Source organism: Dunckerocampus dactyliophorus, chromosome 11, assembly GCF_027744805.1.
Source record: "Dunckerocampus dactyliophorus isolate RoL2022-P2 chromosome 11, RoL_Ddac_1.1, whole genome shotgun sequence".
Lineage (NCBI taxonomy): Eukaryota > Metazoa > Chordata > Actinopteri > Syngnathiformes > Syngnathidae > Dunckerocampus > Dunckerocampus dactyliophorus.
Genome location: NC_072829.1, coordinates 7,918,451 through 7,941,460, shown reverse-complemented (window position 1 = coordinate 7,941,460; position 23,010 = coordinate 7,918,451). Strand labels below are relative to the sequence as shown.

General features: G+C 39.7%; 2 protein-coding genes across 2 annotated transcripts in view; one reads left to right on the top strand and one right to left on the bottom strand.

Annotated features, from left to right (window-relative positions):
- The window catches only part of gpc2 (glypican 2), a 16,632-nt gene extending 12,233 nt beyond the window's left edge, over positions 1 to 4,399 (top strand). The window contains exons 9-11 of the mRNA XM_054792732.1: positions 433 to 569; positions 690 to 862; positions 2,775 to 4,399. Of these exons, the coding sequence (XP_054648707.1) occupies positions 433 to 569; positions 690 to 862; positions 2,775 to 3,058 (594 nt within the window). The 3' untranslated portion in view covers positions 3,059 to 4,399. The remainder of the gene's footprint in view (positions 1 to 432; positions 570 to 689; positions 863 to 2,774) is intronic.
- LOC129190225 (integrin alpha-6-like) lies at positions 4,141 to 23,010 on the bottom strand. The gene is made up of 27 exons (XM_054792731.1): positions 22,967 to 23,010; positions 21,955 to 22,092; positions 19,636 to 19,757; positions 19,488 to 19,567; positions 19,078 to 19,348; positions 17,005 to 17,124; positions 16,720 to 16,933; positions 15,859 to 16,055; positions 15,021 to 15,109; positions 14,798 to 14,925; positions 13,391 to 13,474; positions 13,254 to 13,318; positions 12,687 to 12,832; positions 12,376 to 12,516; positions 12,181 to 12,302; positions 11,961 to 12,117; positions 9,692 to 9,775; positions 9,038 to 9,117; positions 8,877 to 8,951; positions 8,183 to 8,285; positions 7,917 to 8,093; positions 7,746 to 7,847; positions 7,565 to 7,675; positions 7,364 to 7,468; positions 4,741 to 4,866; positions 4,521 to 4,618; positions 4,141 to 4,306 (listed from the first exon to the last, which is right to left on the bottom strand). The coding sequence occupies exons 2-27, from the start codon at positions 22,089 to 22,091 to the stop codon at positions 4,291 to 4,293; spliced, it is 3,150 nt and encodes a 1,049-aa protein (XP_054648706.1). The 5' UTR covers position 22,092; positions 22,967 to 23,010; the 3' UTR covers positions 4,141 to 4,290.

Below are 23,010 nucleotides of genomic sequence, written 5' to 3'. Positions count from 1 at the left end.
CACACCACATAGTGGTGCTAATTAGCTGATGTGAAGCTTCGTGTCGCTGTGTGAAAATGTATGCATTTCGTCAGTATACTGCTTCACTGGGTTCTGTTTGAAAGGCGATCAACTTTGACGGCTCTGTTGTAGCAATTTTGCAGGATCTCTGTGTGAAAGAGGCACATGATCATCCATTTGTAAACAAGACTCGCCCAAAATTCCAAACAAGTATTATCCAGAATCGTAATTTGCAAGACTCGATAGAAAGTTGCTTTCTAACAATATTTGGATTCCCACAAATCCATTCATTTCACGTACAAAACTATGACTCATGTGGAAGTGACGGCAGCACTGTGGCTTCTATACGCTTCCCTCCCACCACAGCAAAGACGCTGTGCACCAGAACATTTCCAGGTTTGAAGTGATGACTCACAAGCTGCCTCCGTACAGGTTACTGAACTGAAGGAGCGCTTGCGGCCCATGGGAAGCTTCTGGGTGTCCCTCCCACACACCATCTGCAACGATGAAAAAATGGCAGCCGACGTCACAAACGAGGATCGTTGTTGGAACGGGCAGGCCCGGGGGAGGTTAGCAAGCAATTGAATTTAGCTTTCAAGCACAAACTGTCTGAGTGAATGATGCTGGATGCTCTTGTTAACCACCACATACAGCAAGTGGTTATTGCTTCTTTGTGTGGACGGATTTAGGTATCTTCCGGAGGTGACGGGTGACGGCCTGGCCAGCCAGATCAACAACCCTGAGGTGGAAGTGGACATTGGACGGCCCGATGTGAGGACCAGACAGCTGATCATGGAGCTGAGGGTGGCCACCAACAAACTGAGACATGCACAGAGTGGACAGGACATGGACTTTATGGACAGTTAGTACCGTCATACAATTCATGGGCTTTATACCGTTTTTCCTCAAATAGTGGCCTCCAGAGATGCCGTTTCTCAAGTAATCGCAGAGTGTCTCACCTTTTGCCTGTAAGGAGAAATGTGACTGCGGTGCTGTCATTACCTGTATAATGACTGATAGTGTCACCTGTCATCATAGACATCTTTACCACTACACACAACAGACTGCACCTGCAAAGCTGAACTAGAGTTTAACAAGAAGCTAAACATTGTGACATTGACCTAAAACGAAATAGAAACTGAAAAAACAAGAAAAGAATATTAGCGAGAAGGTTTTAGTGGAGATTCATACGAGACACAAATTATTCCAGTAGTGTCCACAAAAAGGACAATAAAAAACAATGACAATACACTAGGTCCCCAACCAACGAACACAATTGGTTCCAGACGACCGTTCGCAAGTCGATTTGTTCGTAAGTCCAACAAAAGGTAATTTACCAATTATATAGGTACTACATGTACGTGTATACATACAGTATATACATACTGTATATGCGTATGTACAGTATGTAAATATGAGTTTGGATGCAGTAGTAATATTAAACGAGGATAATTAATGAAAAAAACAATAATAATAAAAATGATATAATAATACGTAATGATAAATGTTATTTACCTTTGAAGAGGAGTGGTCGAGCATACGTCGTTGTGGTGGAGGAGGAGGAGGAGTTATTGAAAAAAGGACAAATCGTCGTCATCGTTAGACTCTTCTAAAAGAGGTAGTGTTCTGTGGGTGGCGTAGAATTAAGCAGGCCTATTAACTCTTCATAAACTTTAATCACACGCTTTGTCCGGGTTGTATCATACAACTACAACTTCCTCTCTCCTTTTCCTCTTCTTCCTCTACCTGTTGGTCCCATTAGCAGTGTCACAGTGCCCTCTACTGGTCAAGCATGTAGCAGTATAACTACTGATGTAGTTACTACAAGGCACAATACATGAAAATATAGACCAGTCAGCTTGCATTCATATCTCCGAATGTTTGCTAGTCAGATGTTCGTAAGTTGGGGACCTAGTGTATCATATAATATTTTAATTTTCTTTATTTAATTTTGCTAAAATTATTACAACGGAAGGCAATAAAATATAAAATAAAATACATATTATATTGTACTATATATGATTATTTTTCATATTTTTGTGTTGGGGAAAAAAGAAATCGTAAATAAATATAATAATTACTCTTTATAATCTTATCAGGTATAAAATATTGCACAGTTTATTATTTTATATAAGATTTAGTGAGGAGATCTGGGAGGAGATCCCCCTGGACACCATCCGTAGTCTCATTAGGAGCATGCCCCGACATTGTCAGGCATGCGTACAAGCACGTGGGGGCCACACAAACTATTGAGAATCATTTTGAGTTGCTACAATGACATTTTAGCAAAATGGACTAGTCTGCTGCATCATTTTTTCACTTTCATTTTTGGGGTGTCTTTGATTTCCCCCCTCTGTAGGGTGATCATTTTCATTTCTATTAAATGATGTGGCATCATTTTGTTACTAATACATCACCCACTTATTATCAGGAAAGATATTCAAGATCATTTTTCCCCCAGTTTAGATCTGATGTGTTTTCGAAGTGTTCCTCTAATTTTTTTGAGCAGTGTATTATATTTTACTACACGTTTCATTGTTTTTCATTTTTTATTATTAATAAAAAAAAAATCAATAATAATATATGGATGCATTTGTGCAAAACAGGCCTCTCTCAATTAACTTACTGTACAACTCCAAATAGACACCTGGTGCCCTCTGCAGTTGAGTAAATAAATACTGTATGTCATGTGCATCATAGTGGTGTAAAATGGACAGTCCTATTAAAATATCACATTCTTGTTTTTTGTTTTCGTTTTGTTTTGCTGCCTGTAGGTGAAGAGGGCAGCGGTTCAGGGGGAGGAGACAGTAGTGAAAGATACAGCGACGACTGGCCGGGTTATGGTCCTTACTCTCCTCCTTACAACAAGCCCCCTCGTAACTCCGCCCCCTCTCCCCCTGCCTCCAACCCAGTGAAGCCTCCTCGGGTTCGGGAGAGAAACAACAAGTGGAACCGCAACAACGGCCGGGTCATTCATTCTGCAGCGAATCCCCTCACCTCCTCCTTGCTTCCTTTGTTACTGCTTTTTTTTATGGTCATGGCAGCCTTGCTGAGATAGCTGCTTGTTGCTGCTTAAGCACATTAGGACAGAAAAATATTCCATTTGGTTACACCAGCACAAAAAACGTAACAGCCCAACATATGTGCTATGATTATTTTTAATCCCGAAACTGCACAAGCCACTAAATATCATTATATCACCATTCTAAAAATTCAAAATCATATTCGTGAAATGTTCAGTCTTGAAAAGCAATATGCTGTGCTGGGTGCTTCAATTACATAAAATGCTTGATTTAATTTACTTTAACAAAATAATTTGGCAACAGCTGTGGTAAGATATCATTGAACTACTTATAAGATTTGATTTAATATTTAAAAAAACAACAAAAAAAAGCACCAAAGGCGATTTGCTTAGAACAGTGGTTCTCAACTGGTTTGGCAGCAGGTCCCACCATCACCCATCAATGACAAGTGGTGACCCAAACTGCGAAACATTTTTAAACTCAAACTTCCTAAATATCTTACATTTAAAGGGACAGTTTACAACACAGCATGAGCTGCAGCGGTGAGACGCTCTTGCCTGCCTTTAGGCATGCTCTTCTCCAGCAGATATCTGCAGCTGTGTGTTGGACGGACGGCCACTCAATATCCAATGTGACATTGGGTAATGACATTATTATAATTTTTTTGCCACTCGCCTTTGGGTTACGATCCACCAGTTGAGAATTCCTGGCTTAGAATGCACAAAAACAATGACATGTAATGTAAAAATACTGATGCTTTTTAACTTATTTATTATTTATTATTATTGTTTATTTAACTCAATTTATTTCTATTTAAGACAATGTTTGATTGTTTTTATCGTCTAAGAGAAGTGTTATAAAAATAAGTCATCACCCTCTAAAAACACATAATTGGAATATTTTGTATTAAAAGTTGTTGACAGTGTGGAAGTATTTATATGATATTTGTGTGCTGCATGTGCTATTTTAGCGAGCAGATGTCTGAATGCTTTTTTTAAACGGTGCGCTTTTCTACTTCCTTTTCCTAAAAGCAACAAAAATGTGTCAGATTGAATGTTTGACGGACGATGACTCCTATGTGTCATACGAGGCTGATTGAAGAAAAAAAATGTGGCGATTGATTGTGAAGTCTTTGTTTTTAATAGAAGCACATTTTGAAATAATGCTGGATTATCATTGTACAATACAAAAAAGAACATTTTTGTTTGTAAATAACAAGATGGTTTCAAAAAAGCAGCGGTGTTGTAGTTTTGTGTCTTTCCGATGATCAGTATTCAAATGAGCTGCAAATGAGCCCCAAAACGGTGAATGGTGAAAAGAGCACAATTCATGTTGTTAACAAACAAGTGATATTTTCTGCCTCATTAAAACAAATGAACAAAGCAATGTTGTCATCTACAGTATATACAGTATGAGTTCTCTATCATACACTGACTACGCACAACCCCCTAAACAACAAAAACACTCAAGACTTTTAATACACTGTAATCTGCTTACCCTGCACTCTGTTCTCTGGCTTTTAGAGGAGGAACACTTTTCACAGCTTCACAGTGCGAGGACTTCTTGTTACACGTCTGACATGTGATGCAACCACTCTGACAAGGAGAGACAAATGCTGAATTATAACAGTTAGCAATTAAATAAACAGTCTTACGCTGCTGCATAAACTTTATATGCAATCATTCAACTTTGCAGTTGCACACAGACTCAGTGTTACCGTCCAGAGGAAGAAGCAGAGGACGGCCAGAAGCAGAAGGCCAGCGACGATTGTCAGTAAGATGATCCACCAGGCGACTTTGGTGAAGTATTCATCTTCTCTTTCCAGGAACACTGTCACTTTTACCTGCACACCACCACGTTAAGCTAGCTGACAAATGTGATAAAAAGTAAACGGGATATATAGTACTGTACTTTAGAGCAGTGGTCCCCGACCTTTTTTGACCCACGGACCGGCTTGTGTTCCCACAAATGTCCCGCGGACCAGGGAAGGGGGTTGGTTGGTTCGTACATTATAGCGATCTAATTTATCTTATTCAGTATGTATTGTGTAAAACTAAGACATGAATAACATTAGATTAAAAGCACAAAATGAATGCCGACCCACCTTCCACCAGTTCAAGTTCCAGCCAACTTTTTCTAGAAAGATTATTACATCGCTGTTTGACGTGTGTGGTAAAAAGGCAGTGCGCTAGCATGAATTCACTTTAGGCAAATACTGTATGCACATTAGCACTCAATAAGTCATCAAAACTTACCTTTATGCATTACTTTATGCATTCCCACACAGCATTTGAGACCATATATGAGGTGACAGGAAAAATGGTAAAAATACAGTAGTAGTCTATCTGTGCGGCATGAGATAAAGTTAGCACACGCACAATGGACAAGCGGCAAGTGAGACGGATGTAACAGAGAGAATCCGGCCACTTTTCAAAATAAAACATAAACAAAAATTAAATAATGGAAATTATTTTTCTTTCTGTGCGCCCCGGTACCAAATGACCCACGGCCCGGTACCGGGCCGCGGCCCGGGGGTTGGGGACCACTGATTTAGAGTAGTCAGTGTAGAGCTGGTATAGGAGTATAGATTTACTATCCACTGAAAATAAGTCAACATACAGCCATTATTGTTGTCTAAATAGCTGGCAACACAAGTGCATCCCCGCATATTCAGGTATTTCTTTTCTCAGCTTGAATTGGTAAATAGCTTGTTTTTTAAGGTAAAAAATAAAATGGTTTGATGGCGGTATCTGCAGGGGAAAATGAGTGCTGCAGCTATGAATTCAGCAGAGAGAGTTGTCTCACAAGTCCATTCAGTCATCATTTTCCATCATGAAGATGCTTTGACAAGACTTAATGTTGTGCAACAGCATGTTTTGTAAGTACAATATTGCATACTGTATGCCTCTAATTGTTTCTTAATGTGTAAAACTGAATCTAAAATATGTTTAATAACTGTGAGAGGCATAATATAGGGTTACAGTATAAAAAAAATTGTAAACCCTACACATAGTGCACATCTACTATAAACTTTGCAGAGAACATGCCCAAATGGTGTCCTTGGTTTGATTATTTAGTGTGAGAACCACTGTTATGTAGCACTGCCTTAAGCCTCTTGGGCATGGACCAGAGTTGCTACCAGAACCCTCTTCCACTCCTCCATGTGGATGTTACACACCTTGCACTCACCATCCTTTCTTTCTTTTATTTGAGGATGCCCCTATAGATGCTCAAAGGAGTTCAGATCTTGAAGAGACATACTTGTCCACTCCATCATACAAGTATTCCCCTTCCTCAGGAAGACACTTATCATCTGGGAGGTGTGTCTGAGCTCCTTATCATGTTGGAAAACTGTTTCCCAAGGGAGGGAATCATGCTTTGCTTCACAATATCACAATCCATCTTTCTCTCAATGAACCGCAGCTCCCTAGTGCTAGCAGCCTTCGTGAAGCCCCAGACAATGTGCTACCACTAACCTTGACTACAGGGAAGACACAATTATCTTGCTACTTGCTTGTTTTGCCAGCTATTGAGACAATAATCGCTGTGTGTTGACACATTTTCAGCGGCTAGTAAATCTATACAGCTTCTGTATCCATGCTGTACACTGACTACTGTAAGGGATATTGTAGTTAAATTTTTATACTATTGTCCCTAAAGTAAGATGCTGAAATATGAAGGGTACATTTGTTACATTTGACTGTGTTTTAGTTTTATGGTACAGTGGTTAACTCTTTCTTTTTGCACTTGTATGACCATTAAGAATGTTAAAATGTTATTTAAAATCTTGCCTGTACAGTTAATAAAGGTTTATAATGAGCCAGGAATGAATTCGGTCACACTTCACAATGAGATACACAAAAATACAGTCGTTACTGAGGAACTAATGAAGAACTAATCAGGAACTAATGACTGAGGCACATAAATTTAGACTAGTTACTGAGGAACTAATGAAGCACTCATGATGAACTAATGAGTAGGTACTGAGGAACTAAGGCAGATCAATTTTAAGTAGCTACTGAGGAACTAATGAAGAACTAATCAGGAACTAATGACTAAGGCACATATATACATTTAGACTAGTTACTGAGGAACTAATGAAGCACTAATGATGAACTAATGAGTAGTTACTGAGGAATTAAGGGACATCAATTTTAAGTAGTTACTGAGGAACTAATGAAGAACTAATCAGGAACTAATGAGTAGTGGTTAGGGTTAGGGTTAGGTAGGTTCGTTCCTTATTAACTACTGTAATTTTGTGTACCTTATTGTAAAGTGTTAGCATGAATTCATCTGCATGTTATTTCCTATGGGACAACTCGTCGGAGCGTGTCTTTTACCTTGGTCTGAGGCTTTTCTTCCTTGAGTCCAATGTTCTCAGGAGAGTTGCTTAGACTGAGAGCGGCATCCACAACAATGTCCAAGTAATTGAAAGAGCTGTAATCCTAGGAAACATAATACAAATGAATGGTTTTGTCCAGTAAAATCATCTGAGACATTTTACAAGATTGTCTGTTATGAGATGCATTTAAACTGAGCACCTGTGTGAGAGTGTCGTTCCATAGGCGGGCATGTAGAACAACTAATGCAGTATTGTCCAATCCCACTAGAGGGCAGCGTAACAGCACGCACTTGAGTCCATCAGAGCATGTCTGAGGAGGTCAAAAGGTTACAAAATAGTACAATCACTGCCATATTCAAGATTCAAGTAGGATTTCTCACCAGGGTTTTATATTTCCTTCTTAGTGGAAGGAATGGGAATCCATCAGTGGAGAGTGCGTCATATTCTGCCTCGCGCCTCTGCCTTGAGGCACCACGCCATCCCTTCAGGCCAAATTGGTCAATCCACGTGACCAAATAATAATAAAAATAAAAGACAGAAATCTGGATCACCTTTACTTGCTTAAGAGGATCGATTTGGTCGGTGGGTGAGCAGGAGCCAAAATACACTCCTGCACTGGTGATGTGAGTCAAGTACAGCAGCCGTTTCCCATCGGAATTCTCTTTTGGCCAATCAATATCCAGGGATGCATTGGCAAATGACTTTAGAGATCGGCCCATATTTGTTATCTGTTAGTACAGTAATAGTAATAACTAATTTAGACTTGAACACAAGCTAAGAAAAAGAATTAAATGCATTTTGATAAACAGCACGTTACCTTAAATTCATATTGAATGGCAGCTCCAACATCATCCACTGTTTTTATGGCTCTTTCACTCATTACCCTTTGACTGACTGACACTTGAGATGGCCTGGCAAGCCTAAGAAACAATTACATATATACAGTAAAGCTGAAAAGGATTTATATGCTGTGTATATTTAGAAGTAAACTGAGTTTGTTCGATGTGCCTCTTATGACACAAGAAAGTGGCAAAAAAAAAACTGTAGAAAATTGTGTTTTTTATTATGATAATTAAAAAAGCAAAACTGTTTAAAGTCTTTTGCCACTTTTTGTGTCATTTCCAGATACAACTAACCTATTCAACAAATAAAAAAAATGCAGCATACTGTGTATCAGAACATTAGGTACACCTGGACATTATATTAGGCTCCAAGTTGTATAAAAAACCCCCACCTTGACAAACACGAATATGCTCAATCAGAGAGGTATTGATTGAGCAGTGTGTTTTTTAAAAATTTTCTCAAGCTGCTGTGCCTCCTTTGAAGTCTTCTGGCGCCACCTGGGGGAGGCCTGCCTGACACTGTTATGAATATGCGTTCTGCAGATGTTCTACATGTGTGACATTCAGTTAAATTCAGTTTATATAGCATTATAGCAGCTCTTGTATTGGATCTCATTCAACTTCGGGTAATGTGGTGTACTGTGTACATACATGCATACTGTAGCTTACCCGTATATTTGCAGCCCCAGTTTGAAAACCACTTTGGCTGTAGCCTCAACCGCTTCTAAGGTCTGCACACTTGTTCTGCAGCACAATAATTGCAGAATGCTAACATTATTTACAGTCGCAAACAACATGCTCATCTGCAACTTTATGCCCAAAACACTTACGTCTGAAGTTGTAGTGTGATATTGACAGATTTTGTGCTCAATGAGATGCCGGTTGTCGTCAGCATGACATAAAATGTAGCCTGAAAGGCAAATAGCCAACGTATACAATACAAATATACATTTATTTTATGAGTAGGAATTCAACTAGTGATTTCTGACTCTATAGCACATAAACATTTTGCACAAATTGTGTACAATTTAAAAGACAAGGATTCATTTTTTTTTTTTTATAATGTATTACCTCAGCACAACAATAATTAATAATGGATGAATAAAGATGGTATCTTTAAACCTGTGAAAAGTTCTGCTCCTATAAAAATGGACGGTGATAACTAAGCAGTGGAGTAGTATCATTATTGAGACTTCCTCCTCCCAAAAAGCCTGTCTCTTCCTCCCTTGCAACGCTCCTTCCAGTGTGAAAATCACATGGATAAAGGTAAGGAATCGTCATTATTACTGTTTCATTTAATTTTTGTATTTAATAAATCTATTTATTACTGTATTTTATATATCCTTCATGTGTTCTGTGTACAGTGAGAGTGTTAATTTAGCTTTAGCTTGGGTATAAGACTTACATTGCTGTCGTAACCGTGGACCTCCTGTATATGCATAACATTAGGATGCCAACAAACAAATTTAAAGACTGACACTTACCTGTGCATCTCTCCGGAGAGGGTTACCCAGCTCACAATCAATCACTGACCCCTTCTCATTGGCAGAGCATGACACCTGTGATTCCTGGAAACACATAACAACAGTCCATACAGATTGTCTAAAATCCATCCATCCATTTTCTATACCGCTTCTTCCTCATTAGGGTCGCGGGGGCATGCTGGAGCTTATCCCAGCTGACTTCGGGCGACAGGCGGGGTACACCCTGGACTGGTCGCCAGCCAATCGCAGGGCACATATAGACAAACAACCATTCACACTCACATTCATACCTATGGGCAATTTAGAGTCTCCAATTAACCTAACATGCATGTTTTTGGAATGTGGGAGGAATCCCGGAGTACCCGGAGAAAACCCACGCGCACACGGGGAGAACATGCAAACTCCACACAGAAATGCCCAGGGGAGAATCAAACCCAGGTCTTCCCGATCTCCAAGCTGTTACTGTGTTGGCCAACGTGCTAACCACTAGACCACCGTGCGGCTCTATTGTCCAAAATAAAACAATTTAAACATTCCACATGCTGTAACAGCATTTTTCACCAATTTGAAAGAAACCTGAGACGTCCCACAAAATAAATTTCAATAAAATCTAGCCCGATGAAAGCTGAAGTGATAATCACCTGATCCAAATTGAAGGAAGAGAGAACGCCACAAAATGTGTTCCATACATCTGCTGACAAACAAACACATTTAAATTCAATACAGTAATCCCTCGTTTATCCTAGTTAACTGGTTCCAGACCCGACTATGGTAAGTGAATTTTCTCGAAGTAGGATTCCTGATTTATAAATCAAATATAGTCGTAGACAGGGTGGAGGACAGGAAGTGACGTCAGGGGTTTGGAGTTGAGTTTTAGCCTGGTGTGGGCTACGGCTGCAACAGTAGCCTGTGTTATTATTATGACTATTATTAAGTTATTATTACTGTATCTGTTGTGAGATAATTCAAACCTACAATAAAAGCCTGTTTGTCTCGTGTGTCTCACCCGCTTGTGTTTCTCACAAAACATTACAATAACATTACTGACACTTAGTGACCTGTGTAAAGTATGACATATCATAATTTGCATCTTCTGAATGTGTTATATTTGTATTTTAATTCATTTAGCCGTTTTTTTGCTTGAAGATGCTTAATTTAGGCAAAAAAATGCTTTGCTTAACTATGCATTTTTTTACTACAGGCTGTATTCAACCACAAAACAGCATGATTTACTAATTAAGATATGTTTGAAAAATAATAATGAAGTTCGAACCACAATGTGGCGAGGGAAGTCTGTAAATGCAAATAAATTGAATGAATTCTTCAGGAGGGCTGCACAGTGGCCTAGTGGTTAGCAGGTTAGCCACACAGACAGGCGATCTGGAAGGTTAGGTGAATTGGTGACTCTACATTGTCCATAGGTATGAATGTGAGTGTGAATGATTGTTTGTCTATATGTGCCCTGCGATTGGCTGGCAACCCATCCAGGGTGTACCCCGCCTCTCACCACCCTAGTGAGGATAAGCGGCGTATAAGATGGATGGAATTCTTCAGGGCAATGGAAGATATTCCAGGAAATGTGGCATTTTCTTTTCTTTTGTATTCTTTTATATTCCATGAATGGATTTTCATGAAGGCGATTTTTCTACCCAAAAGTAAAACAGCTTGTTATTATTATTATTATTATATTATTTTGGGGGGGAGGGGGGGGGGAGGGGTCGTACATTATAGCGATCTAATTGATCTTATTTATTATGTATTGTGTAAAACTAAGACATGAATAACATTAAAAGCACAAAATGAATGCCGACCCACCATCCACCAGTTCAAGTTCCAGCCAAGTTTTTCCAGAGAGATTATTACATCGCTGTTTGACGTGTGTGGTAAAAGGCAGTGTGCTAGCATAAATTCACTTGAGACAAATGTGCAAATTAGCACTCAATAAGTCATCAAAACTTACCTTTATGCATTCCCACATAGTATGAGCATTTGAGACCAAATATGAGGTGAAAGGAAAATGGTAAAAATACAGTAGTAGTCTATCTGTGCGGCATGAGATGAAGTTAACACACGCACAATAGACATGCGTCAAGTGAGACGGATGTAACAGAGAGAATCCAGCCACTTTTCAAAATAAAACATAAAAAAAAGAAATAATGGAAATTATTTTTTCTTTCTGTGCGGCCCGGCACCAAATGACCCACAGCCCGGTGGGCCACGGCCCAGGGTTTGGGGACCACTGGTCTATGTCACTGAAGAGTTCACTTACGGATGTTGAGGTGTAGAAAACAGAGGAGTAGTGAAGAAGGTCAGGTAACTTGATGAGCATGTGACTCTGGTGTGCATCCTCCCCGTCCATGTTGGTCACAGTTATCTCCAAGGCGACGTCCTCACCAGAAGGAGTGATGACTGCAACACCGTCCTCTCTAGAAAGGACTCAAGGGTAAAGGACATTGCTCTCTTGATGCACTTTGAGTTCCTCGCCTCACCTGGCTAGCGATGTGAAAACATCTTGATGATTTAGAGTTTTCTTGGAACAGAACCTGTACTGCAGCTTCAGGTTACTTTGGCAAACGTTGTCACTGCCACAGCCCTTGTTGATGAAGTTTATCTAACAAATCAAAGCAGTAAATTGTCTTTGAGGACATTGAAACTAGCTGGAGCCCCCACATGGATATTCATACCTCTGAGACTGCTCTTTTTTCCTGGTATAGATTGAGTACAGGAGAGTTATTTGGAAAACCTATCCTCACCGCCTGACTGGAGCCCGTCAGAGACCGACTTGCAGAGACAGTGATACTGTGCAGCTTGTCTCTCATGCCCCGCTGCAGATAACAGACAAAACTGTCAGACATTCGTAGGGAATCACTACTAATCACTGAGGTATTGAAATGATCTTTAACCATATCTACCTCATATCAGTCAATCAAATATCATTCGCAATAGGTGAAAGTAGAGTAAAGCACAAAAAACACAAGGGTATCCTGGGCAGTACCACAAGTCGAAGATTGGTGTTGGCACAGACTTTCCTCCCCTGACCAGGCACCTCCAGTGTCCCCTGAGACAGACCCATAAAGTCCACACGAGGTGGAAGTCTGGATTTCCGCTTCTCTACATCAGCTTCAAATGAGTAGCTGATTGCTGCGGAGGAGCAGTTGAACACACACACATGTGCGCACACACACGCACACACAAACACACAAAACTCTACATCAAGTAAAACAGGGTCATATCGCTGAAAGTAATAAATATGCCACACTTTTAATTAGGGGTATAACAGTATGGTACCAGATCCTCTGTCACTCTTTGGCTGTCATCCATTGCTGTCTAGTAATGACCTGAGCTACATATAAAGTTGTGTGGTACAGTTCTCCTCCATACCAGAGTCTGTCCATTCATCGTGTCCCATGTCCATATTGCCATACTATCAGCTAACTTCAGTTATGTTTAAAGGCAAAAAAGAATATTTTTACTTTATACAGTGAAAGAGTGAACAGAATCTGGGGTTCAGCAGAAACTGTACACATTCTATCAAGTATTCATTAAAAATGACAAAACTTACCCAGTTTGGGGTTGAAGGATGCTGGGTGTGCTGTGTAGCTAAAACATGCCTGCGCCGCAAAATAACTGCCATGGAGAGAAAAAGAAATGGTGAAAACTGATATATTCTCTTATGAGTTTTGTTTGTGGGCATCTTACCATGTGCGTCTATCACACTCTTCCACGTCTATCTCATTTGGTGTGACTGTTAGAGTGCTGCTGATGCTGACCACTGGCCTTGCTCTGAAATACACACACAATCCTTTCATATTTGTCGCATTTGAATGGCATTATCTGGCTTGGAAACTGTGTAATTACAAAAAAAAGTAGGAATTGTTGGAATGTCAAAAAATAAAATGTTGTGAATGAGCTGAACATTTTGACCTTGGAATGGTTTGAATTGGGAGAGAAATGTGGAACAAGTAACAATTCTCAATTTAATTGGGAAATTTGTCATGAAAAATGTGTAATTATAGAAAAAAGCAGGATTTTTAGAATGTAAAAGTGAACCGCTAACATGTCCTAAATGAGCTGAACATTCTGATGTTTGAATGGTTTTAATCGATTGAGAAATGTGGAACTAGTCACAATTCTCCATTCATTTCAAATTAAGTCATGGAAAATTTTGAATTATGGACAAAAGTAGGAATTTTAGGGGCGTAAAGGTGAAAGTAGGCCTGTCACAATTATAGACTTTCTATAATCGTCCTACAAATTATTGTTGATATTCGATAATATTGACAACATTTTTTTTAGACAATTTTAAGATATTCTTTTATTCTTCTTTGCAGCCTTTTTAAAACAATTATTATTATTTTTTTTACAAAATGATACAAAAAACCTAAGATAATTAAAAAAAAAAAACAACTATAAGAATTGGACTCTAAATTGTCGATAGGTATGAATGTCAGTGTTAGTGGTTGTTTGTCTATATGTGCCCTGCGATTGGCTGGCGAACAGTCCAGGGTGTACCCTGCCTCCCGCCCAGAGTCAGCTGGGATAGGCTCCAGCATACCCCGTGACCCTCCTGAGCACAGGCATAGAAAATGCATGGATGGCATTGTAAGAGTTGAAAAAACAGCAAAAAGGTATAACGTAATGAGAAAAAAAGTACGTATACATTTTGGTACTAATAAGACTAAAAATACCACCTATAACCCAAAGCTAACACATAGTTTGTTTTTAAATATATATCATGCCTTCTTTAGGCTTTTTTGTATTGTTTTTTAAAAAAAAGCCCCTGAAGAACGAGTAACGTGCATTATAATTTGTATTTACTTATTATTATCGTCAACATAAAATCAACATAAACACTATAGAAATGTGTTTGTATGTATTTGGTTTTACCCAATAAATAACAATAACCTTTTTAACTTTTGAAATATTAAAAGAAATATTAGTTATTTCCTTTTTATGACAGGTGGTCTAATAAATCCCTCTAAGCACTGTACCTTGGATTGTTGTTAATATCTCTAATGTACAAAGTGTGTCAAAATAGCCTCTGCATCTTTCAATTTTCCTGTATGTGGCCCTTGGTGGAAAATGTTTGGACACCCCTGCCGTTACCTGTAAACAAAGACTGTATCCGAGAGTGACCCAACTGCCAAATCGGGGTATTGATTACCATCGATATCCAAGTTACCGGACAGAGAATATCCAAACAAAGTGACTTTTTTAGACCCTGGCGAGAGCACCTGTGAGTAAAGAAACCATTCATACTATAGATCATTGATGGAGAATGATGGAGAATTGTAGAGATATTTTCCACAAACGTGACCCTAAAGCTCACCTGTGCTGCCTTTTTATTGATGCCGCTTGATGATCCACAGTAGAGGTACACTCGACCAGACCCGTCATAAGGTGCACCCACAGCAATGTCTGTCAGAATGAGATTTGTGTAATATTTAATACATATACAGATTAATGAAAATATTACAAATATAAAGCATCAAAAGTGGGTAATAGCACAAATTTGGACTTCAGTGTTCAATTGTGATCATCAGTACAATCCCTCAGTCCCTCGCAATATCGCAGTTCGATTATTGCTCCCGTGGTAGACTGTGGCCTATTAGTAGTCAAAACATGTTGAAATACAAGTGATATGTAATATTCTGGTCACTAATGACACAAAACATTGAGACATTACGTTACATTACATTACCTTAACGCTGCATGAAGTCATAAAGTCAGCCATGACATGCCCAACATGATAGAGTGAAACAAAGTTATCCTCGTATTCTGTGTCGAAATGGTTAGGTTTTAGCTTGTTATATTCAGAAGAAATACCAGAAAAAGGCTAACTAGTTAGCTCGCTAGCTATCGGCCGTCTCGAGTCCCTGCAGCATAAGAGTTGGGCAATGTGGTGTAAAAAATGAATAATAGGAGTGTAAAGGTGACTATGGGGTGTTATTTCATGTCTACAGGGCTCGAATAATGTTAAAACCGTATACTGTATTTAGAAAGTCATAAACAGGTTTTCTGTGCTCTAACTACAAAAATATTCCATTTATAAACATTAAATCCTTTATTCCAGAAATTAATTTATCACGGTCAGGACTGGAACCAATTATACACTATAATCGAGGGACGAATGTTTGTCTATTATTGTGGTTGTAGTATGCGGTCACCTCCATATCCATCTTGATTGACATCTCCAATGTTTTCCACTGCAAGTCCAAACATAGAATCTTTACGCCCGAGGAGTTGAATGGGATTAATCTTCTCCCAGTTTTTCCCTCTGTTGTTGATGAAGACGTAGACCGCTCCTCCGATCAAACCATCTTTAACAAAGAATTCCGGCGCTCCCACGACGAGGTCGTCCCACCTGGTTTGAAAATTAATATTTTGTTACAGTTAACACTAAAACGTAGTGATACAAAGTCAATCTAAAGGAATTCACAGGTTCGGGCAAACATATTAGTGACTTTATAGCACATTTCAAAGGGTTTATTGCAGGGGTGTCAAACTCATTTTCATTGAGGGCCACATCGCAGTTACGGCTGCCCTCAGAGGGCCACTTGCAACTGTCAGTTTTTATGAATCTAAATATGAATATAACCTCATAATGTTATTACACAGTTGCCTGTGCATTAGATTATTATATTTTTACTAACAAACTGATGGATAACTTGCTTCGAAATGAGAAGTGAAGTGAGAATGTCATGGTGAGAAGCAGACATTCAAGTATGTATTTTTGAAAAATGCTTGGAATATCTTGCTGCATGATTAGATAATACTGACGTTTAGAAGAACCTCGTGCAGTACAATTTTTCTGTCAAAATGACAGATCAGATACATTTAGAAGGGCAGAGGTGAAGTGCATTATTGACATGCATTATTCCAAAGGTTTCGCGGGCCGCATAAAATGATGTGGCGGGCCACATCTGGCCCCCGGGCCTTGTGTTTGACACCTGTGGTTTATTGCATTGAAATGAAATGTTTTATATTCCAGGGTAAATAATTGGAAAAACTCAAAGTGACAAACCAACCCGTCACTGTTGAGATCCACCACAGTGACGTCGTATCCAAAGGAGGAGGCCAGCCCAGGACCAGAGAGGACCAACTCTACAGACAAGCTTCTTCTTGCTGAAAGGTCCGCCTTAAGAAAGATCACCTGACCGCTGTATCCTCCTCTGGGTGCTCCTGATACGATAGTAAGCTCACCTCTCCTGAGGAGGGCCATCCCAGAGTCAGTGGAGAATCCTAGAAGGAACATAAAACTGTGAATATTAATGTCTAACAGGAATATAACGTCTTCTTCTTCTCCCACTCACCCAGGTAGCTATCTCTGTGGAGAGGAATGAGTTTGGAGTCAAAGCGGTCGATATCGCCAGTTTCTCGAGTATCCTCACTTGAGATGTCCAGGTTGTCCAGCAGCTCCATTCGCACAATTCCTTTTGAAAGAAAACATTTTTTTTTGTCACTTTTGGCTTTTTCCCTGTCATGGATCGCCACAGCGAGTTAATCACATGAATGGTTTTGGCCACAGACACAAGAAATGAATAATACTGTCGGCATAAGTCGGCATCCACTTCAGTAGTACGCCATGATGGTGAGCAGAATTAATTCTTCTAATCCAAAAGAACAGATTGTTCCTTTTTTTCAAATTCCCCAAAAACAAGGACATGTATGTGTGATAAAAATGGCGTAGATTTGTAACACTGGTTGTTGTAAATAAACAGGACAGTGGCCAAGACTTAAAGTGTCATCCCACACAATATAGCTTTAAGCTACTTTGTTTCGCTGGGTCATTATTTGAATTAATGACAAGTCAGTGATGATGATGATTTACGTTACAGTCTATCAAATACATTAACAATTCCATTACTGAAATAAATGTTGCATTTTGTAAATACATATATACGTTAATATACGTTATTTACCTCTATAAGTATTATTTTGTATGTTGATTGTTAAACGCTGGTAACACTGAAAGGATGGAAAAAAGTAAACTGAAGAAGGAAAAAGTTTCTTTCATACTGTTGCTCAGGTTTTTACTGACATCTACATGGAGGTCATATTTCTGCAGTAGCCCCGCCCATCTCTCTTGATCACCATCATGGTGGACTTTCTGCTCTGTATTACACTCTTTTCCATTCATTTACGGTGAAAGTCCTATTCATTTAGCGTTCTTAGTTTTGGCTTAGTTTTTACGCTGGATTGGTCCCTGGAGTTTGGTTCTGGTCGGAGATCCATGACGAGGACGTAGGTCCGCTTAGTTGCTGGGGCCATTTACTGTAAGTACAGAGTTTGACTTCTCAAAACAAGATGCGTTGAAAAGAGTAGTGCATTTGCATCACAAAAATGCCTCCTAAAAAAAAATTAGACCTCACAAATCGAATACAACGCGAGACAAATATAACGCAGAGTGATTTGTGAGGTCTGATTTTTTGAGGATTTGTTGTTGTGATGCAAATGTATTACTCTTTTGTACGCATATTGTTTGGAGAAGCTAAACTCTTTACTTAAATGGCCCCAGCAACTAAGCGGAACTACGTTCCTTGTCACGGATCTCCGACCAGAACTTGGCTCACGGGACCAAGCGGGGGTAAGTCACCATTGATGTAGTACACTGTTGATGGGGATGTCATAAAACTTCATGTCAAAAAATCCGAACTATCCCTTTAAGGAGCGATTGTTACGAATGTTGGAGGAAACAGTCATCAGTACTGGAACTAGTATCAACATTCAGTGGAACCCCGGTTAGCGTCCACCCTGGTTAGTGTGTTTTTTGGTTAATGTAAAAAATTTACACCACGATTTTGCCTCCGTTTGCGTGGATTCTCCGGTTAGCGTACAATATGGTGTGTGTCTTGTCGTGTTGTTAATACACTGCGTTAGTCCAACTGTGTTCTTAATGTATCTTTTATGACATAACGTCCTTCCTTGTTAACATCCTATTAGCTAGCTAAACAAAACGGCAATGAGAACCGGAAGTTACGTCACCCTTCTATAATGTCATCAGCAATTAACTCTCAAAGATGTTAACACAAAATAAATTTTTATAGTTTTACCATTATAGTTTTTCATGCATAAAAGAATTGTAAATGCATATAACTGATGAATGAAAGGGATAAATGAACTTTTGAGGTTACTTTTACCTTCACTGAAGACGTGACTGTTCAAAGGCATGATGTGACAGCAAGATCAAACTATGATTCCAAAACTGCAAAAAGTTGTTTTGTGTTTACATTTTTGGGTTTCTGGAACACTTAATTGTATTTACAAGATTTCCTATAGGAAATTAAATTCGGTTAACGTCCATTTCGGTTAGAGTCTAACCTTCTGGAATGAATAAATGATGCTAGCCAAGGTTTTTTTTAAAGACTAATAACACTTTCACTGACCTTTCCACTGATAAGCGCCCGGAGCGCCAAAGACCAGGGACCTGTTGTCCTTTGCAAAAGATGCACCGTGACCCTGTTGGCAATATGCAAACCACTCGTGGTCTTTCTGACGTCTTGTCAGGTGTTCGGAATCGCAAACCACCCTCCTCCATGTCCTGTCCTCATTCCCGACCTGCAGGCTGTCTGCCAGAATGTAACACTGGCCTGTCACCAGGTGAGGGATGTAAAGGCCTGGACTTGGGCTCCACTGCTGATACCGATGAGCACAAGTCTGGAAGAGAAAAATATTGGATGTTGTGTTTGGAAGGTGTTTACTTTGATTTCTGTGTAAAAAAGAGGCGAATGGTTAAGATTCCCAGAAGGATCCGGGCGAGAGCTAGGAGGTCTGAGAATGGGAATGTCTTCCTTACCATGACATTTTTACCAGGACCTTGGCTCGTTACTCTCACTCCCATCCACTGGCCATTTATACCACTGCTCTCAAGGAACTCTGCAATATATGCAGTTTTAGAGACACACTATCTGTCATATATAACAGATATAAAATGTCAAACAAACCTTCATGTTTAAAGTCAATGGGCTGACATTGCTGGGAAGATGCACTAAGTTCACACTGATAGACGACGCCTGTAACATTCCCCAGGTATGGATGCTTTGATTGTGGGGCTCCTACCAGCAATCTGAAGGCAAACATGCATTGGAAGACATACAGTATTTGACAAAAGTGTGTACACCCCTCACATCTCAGCAAGCCTTTTATCTTTGTCTTCTCAAGGGACAATACCATAAATACATGATTATTTTTTTAGAGTAGTGTATACTGTAGCTTGTATCACAGTGTAGATTTATTGTTCACGGAAAATGAGTCAGCACCCAGCCATTGTTGTCTGAATAGCTGGCAACACAAGTAGTATACCTCACAGTGATCAAACAAAATTGTGTCCTTGGTGTCAATATTTAGTGTGGGCACCATTGTTATCCAGCACTGACTTAATACTCTTGGCCATGGAATTCACCAGAGCTGCAAAGGTTGTCTCTGGACACTTCTTCTTCCACCCCTGTGTGATGACCTCACTGGTGCATGTTAGATAGCTAAAGGATGCCCCACAGGTGCTCAATTGAGTTCACATTTGGAGGAAACATACGAGGCCATGCCATCATCTTCACCTTCCCTCTTATCATGTTGGAAAACTGCCATATGGCCCAGTTCCCCAAGGGAGATCCCCAGTGCCGGCAACAATCATGCAGCCTCAGAACCTGACACTACCACCAGTAGGCAGGGGCGGACTTACCATTGTGCAAACACAGGCAATTGCCTGGGACCTCGAGATTTTCAGGGGCCCCCAAACGTCTCATAAAAACTGATTATTGATTTTTTTCTTCAATTTAAAGTTTTAGTCTTCAATTTACTGTTTTAGTCTTAATTCAGGTGCTTAAAACTACATCATTCACTATTATGAGCACTTCGACTTCTCCCCCTACCTTCTGATGTAATGGACTATTCCATGTAACTGCGCATGTGCCGATTGCTTCCGGAAGACGGGAGCGAAACAAACTTGTTGGTGCAGTTTGGAGGAAAATTATGCAGTTATCCCCGTGAAGGGGAGAAGTGAGAGTGACACTTTTCATCACAAAGATGTGAATATTAAAGCTCTAAACTATGTTAAATGTGGCTTAATGTTCTTATCAATTACAGTAAAAGCGTTGGGATGATTCACTTGGTAGGTAATAACAATCCCCCAGGAGAATTTTAAGGACTTTATCGAGCTCAGGAAATGGGAGAATTTTCTCATATTCACACTTGTTAGTAAATGATAAACATGATAAACATTAATATTTAAAATCGTTTGTGTAGATGAATAAACTTGCTTCTTAGTGTCGTGGCTCTCGTCCTTTATTTACACCGAACTTCCACATCAGTGAGCATCCTCTGGAACATTCGTATGAGACAGACGTTATTTATTCCTTGACTTCCCTGATTCGATATAGTATGATGTAGCACGTCAAAGACGGGGCGCTCTGTTATTTCTACCTCCTTTGCATGATGTCATTGTGTCGCAAATGTTGCTCTGAGCCAACCTCTCTTTTTAAATTTTTTTTTTTTATGAAGTTAAGCCAAACTTTGCACCCGCTTCTTCTTCTATGGTGCTTGCGGCTATTTCTTCCGGTCCGTGAGACTGGGCATCAAAACTAGTAATCAAACAATCTCGGGAGAATCGGAATGTTAGGCCGGGTGCTCATCAATGCTCAAGGCTCGATGCCCAACCCTATTCACAAGTGAGGCAACAGTGGAACTCGAGATTGACAGGCAGTCAGTTGTGGTGAAAAGGGAGCTGAGCAAAAAAGCAAAGCTCTCAATTTACCAGTCCAGCTACAGTACACTGCTATCCTCACCCGTGGTCATGATCTTTGGGGAGTGACTGAAAGGACAAGATTGCAGGTAGACGTGGCCGAAATAAGTTTTCTCTGTACACTAACTGGGCTCTCCCTTAGAGATAAAGTGAGAAGCACTGTCATCTGAGAGAAAGTCAGAGTAGAACTGCTGCTCCTCCACATTGAGAGGAGCCAGATGAGGTGGCTCAACCATCAACCACCTGCCCTGGGAACGCCTCAAGATCTGCAATCTGGACTTCCCTGCTTAGGCTGCTGTCCCGTGACCCGGATAAGCGGAAGAAGGTGGATAGATGGAAGGCAAATCAATCCTGCCATACAAGCTGTACACTGACTTTTCAAAAGTATACGTTTACTTTCTTTAGTATTGTCCCTTGAGGCAATGCACTTTCAGAAAAATGATTCCTGAAATGTAAGATGAGTACTGACTTCTGAGAGATACTGTATCTTACATTATATATCATCACATTCCCTACAATTACTTACAGGTTCTTTTTGGCAGGGTTCAGCTGCTGGTGGAAGGCAATAGAAAACCCAAAGAGGCTGCCCTGGGCTCCAGTTCTCTCCACGACACTCTGGGTGTCCAGGTTGAAAGCAGCAACGTTAAAACTCCCCAGAAACATGCTGTACAAAAACACTTCCATGAATAAAACGTATGCCGTCATGATGTAGACACACTGTATGAGAGCAAAAGGAGTGTAAACATTCATATAAAAGGGGTTGGCCCATTTGGCGCAGACAAACAAGGAGTGGTTGCTTCCGAGTACCAACGCTCCACTTTATGAGTTGATAACTGGAGTTAATATTAAACTGATTGTGCTGTTTTGATGGAAGCCAAACGTGAGACACACCTTTGGTGGAACTGTTGCTCAGGGTTGGACTTGCAGCGATGTTCAACGTCAGCTAGATAACTTTCATTCTTGCTGACATTTATTGGTCACACGTGAGACAAGACAGCGTCTCAAGTACAACAGTTTGTTACTTATGCCACTAATTACACTGTTTTTCCACCACAATGTGCAATAATTTAGGTTTTGTTTTTTTTTGTTGTATTTTTACAGTGGTTTTTGATATTACTTTATTTTTTTCTATTTTTACTCTGCATGCTGTGCCACTATTATTACTGTCCTGTATACTGCATACAACGTTGCTGCTACTGGAACCCTAATGTCACTGAGGGCACACGCCCAAGGAATCGATACAGTTCTATCTAACCTAATCTAATCAAATTAAAATACAGTGGAACCTTGGTTAGCGTCATTACTTTGTTTCAGAAGGTCTAACTCTAAATGAAATTGATGTTAACCGAATTAATTTTTCCCTTAAGAAATAATGTAAATCCACTTAGTCCATTCCAGAAAGCCAAATATGTTAACACAAAACATGTTTTTATAGTTTTACAATTATAGTTTTACATGCAGAAAACAATTCACAATGCATATAAATACACATGAATGATGAACGAAAGGGATAAATAAACATTTAAGGTTACTATTACCTTCATTGAAGACGTCATTCTCGGCGTAGCTGAAAACAGAAAGG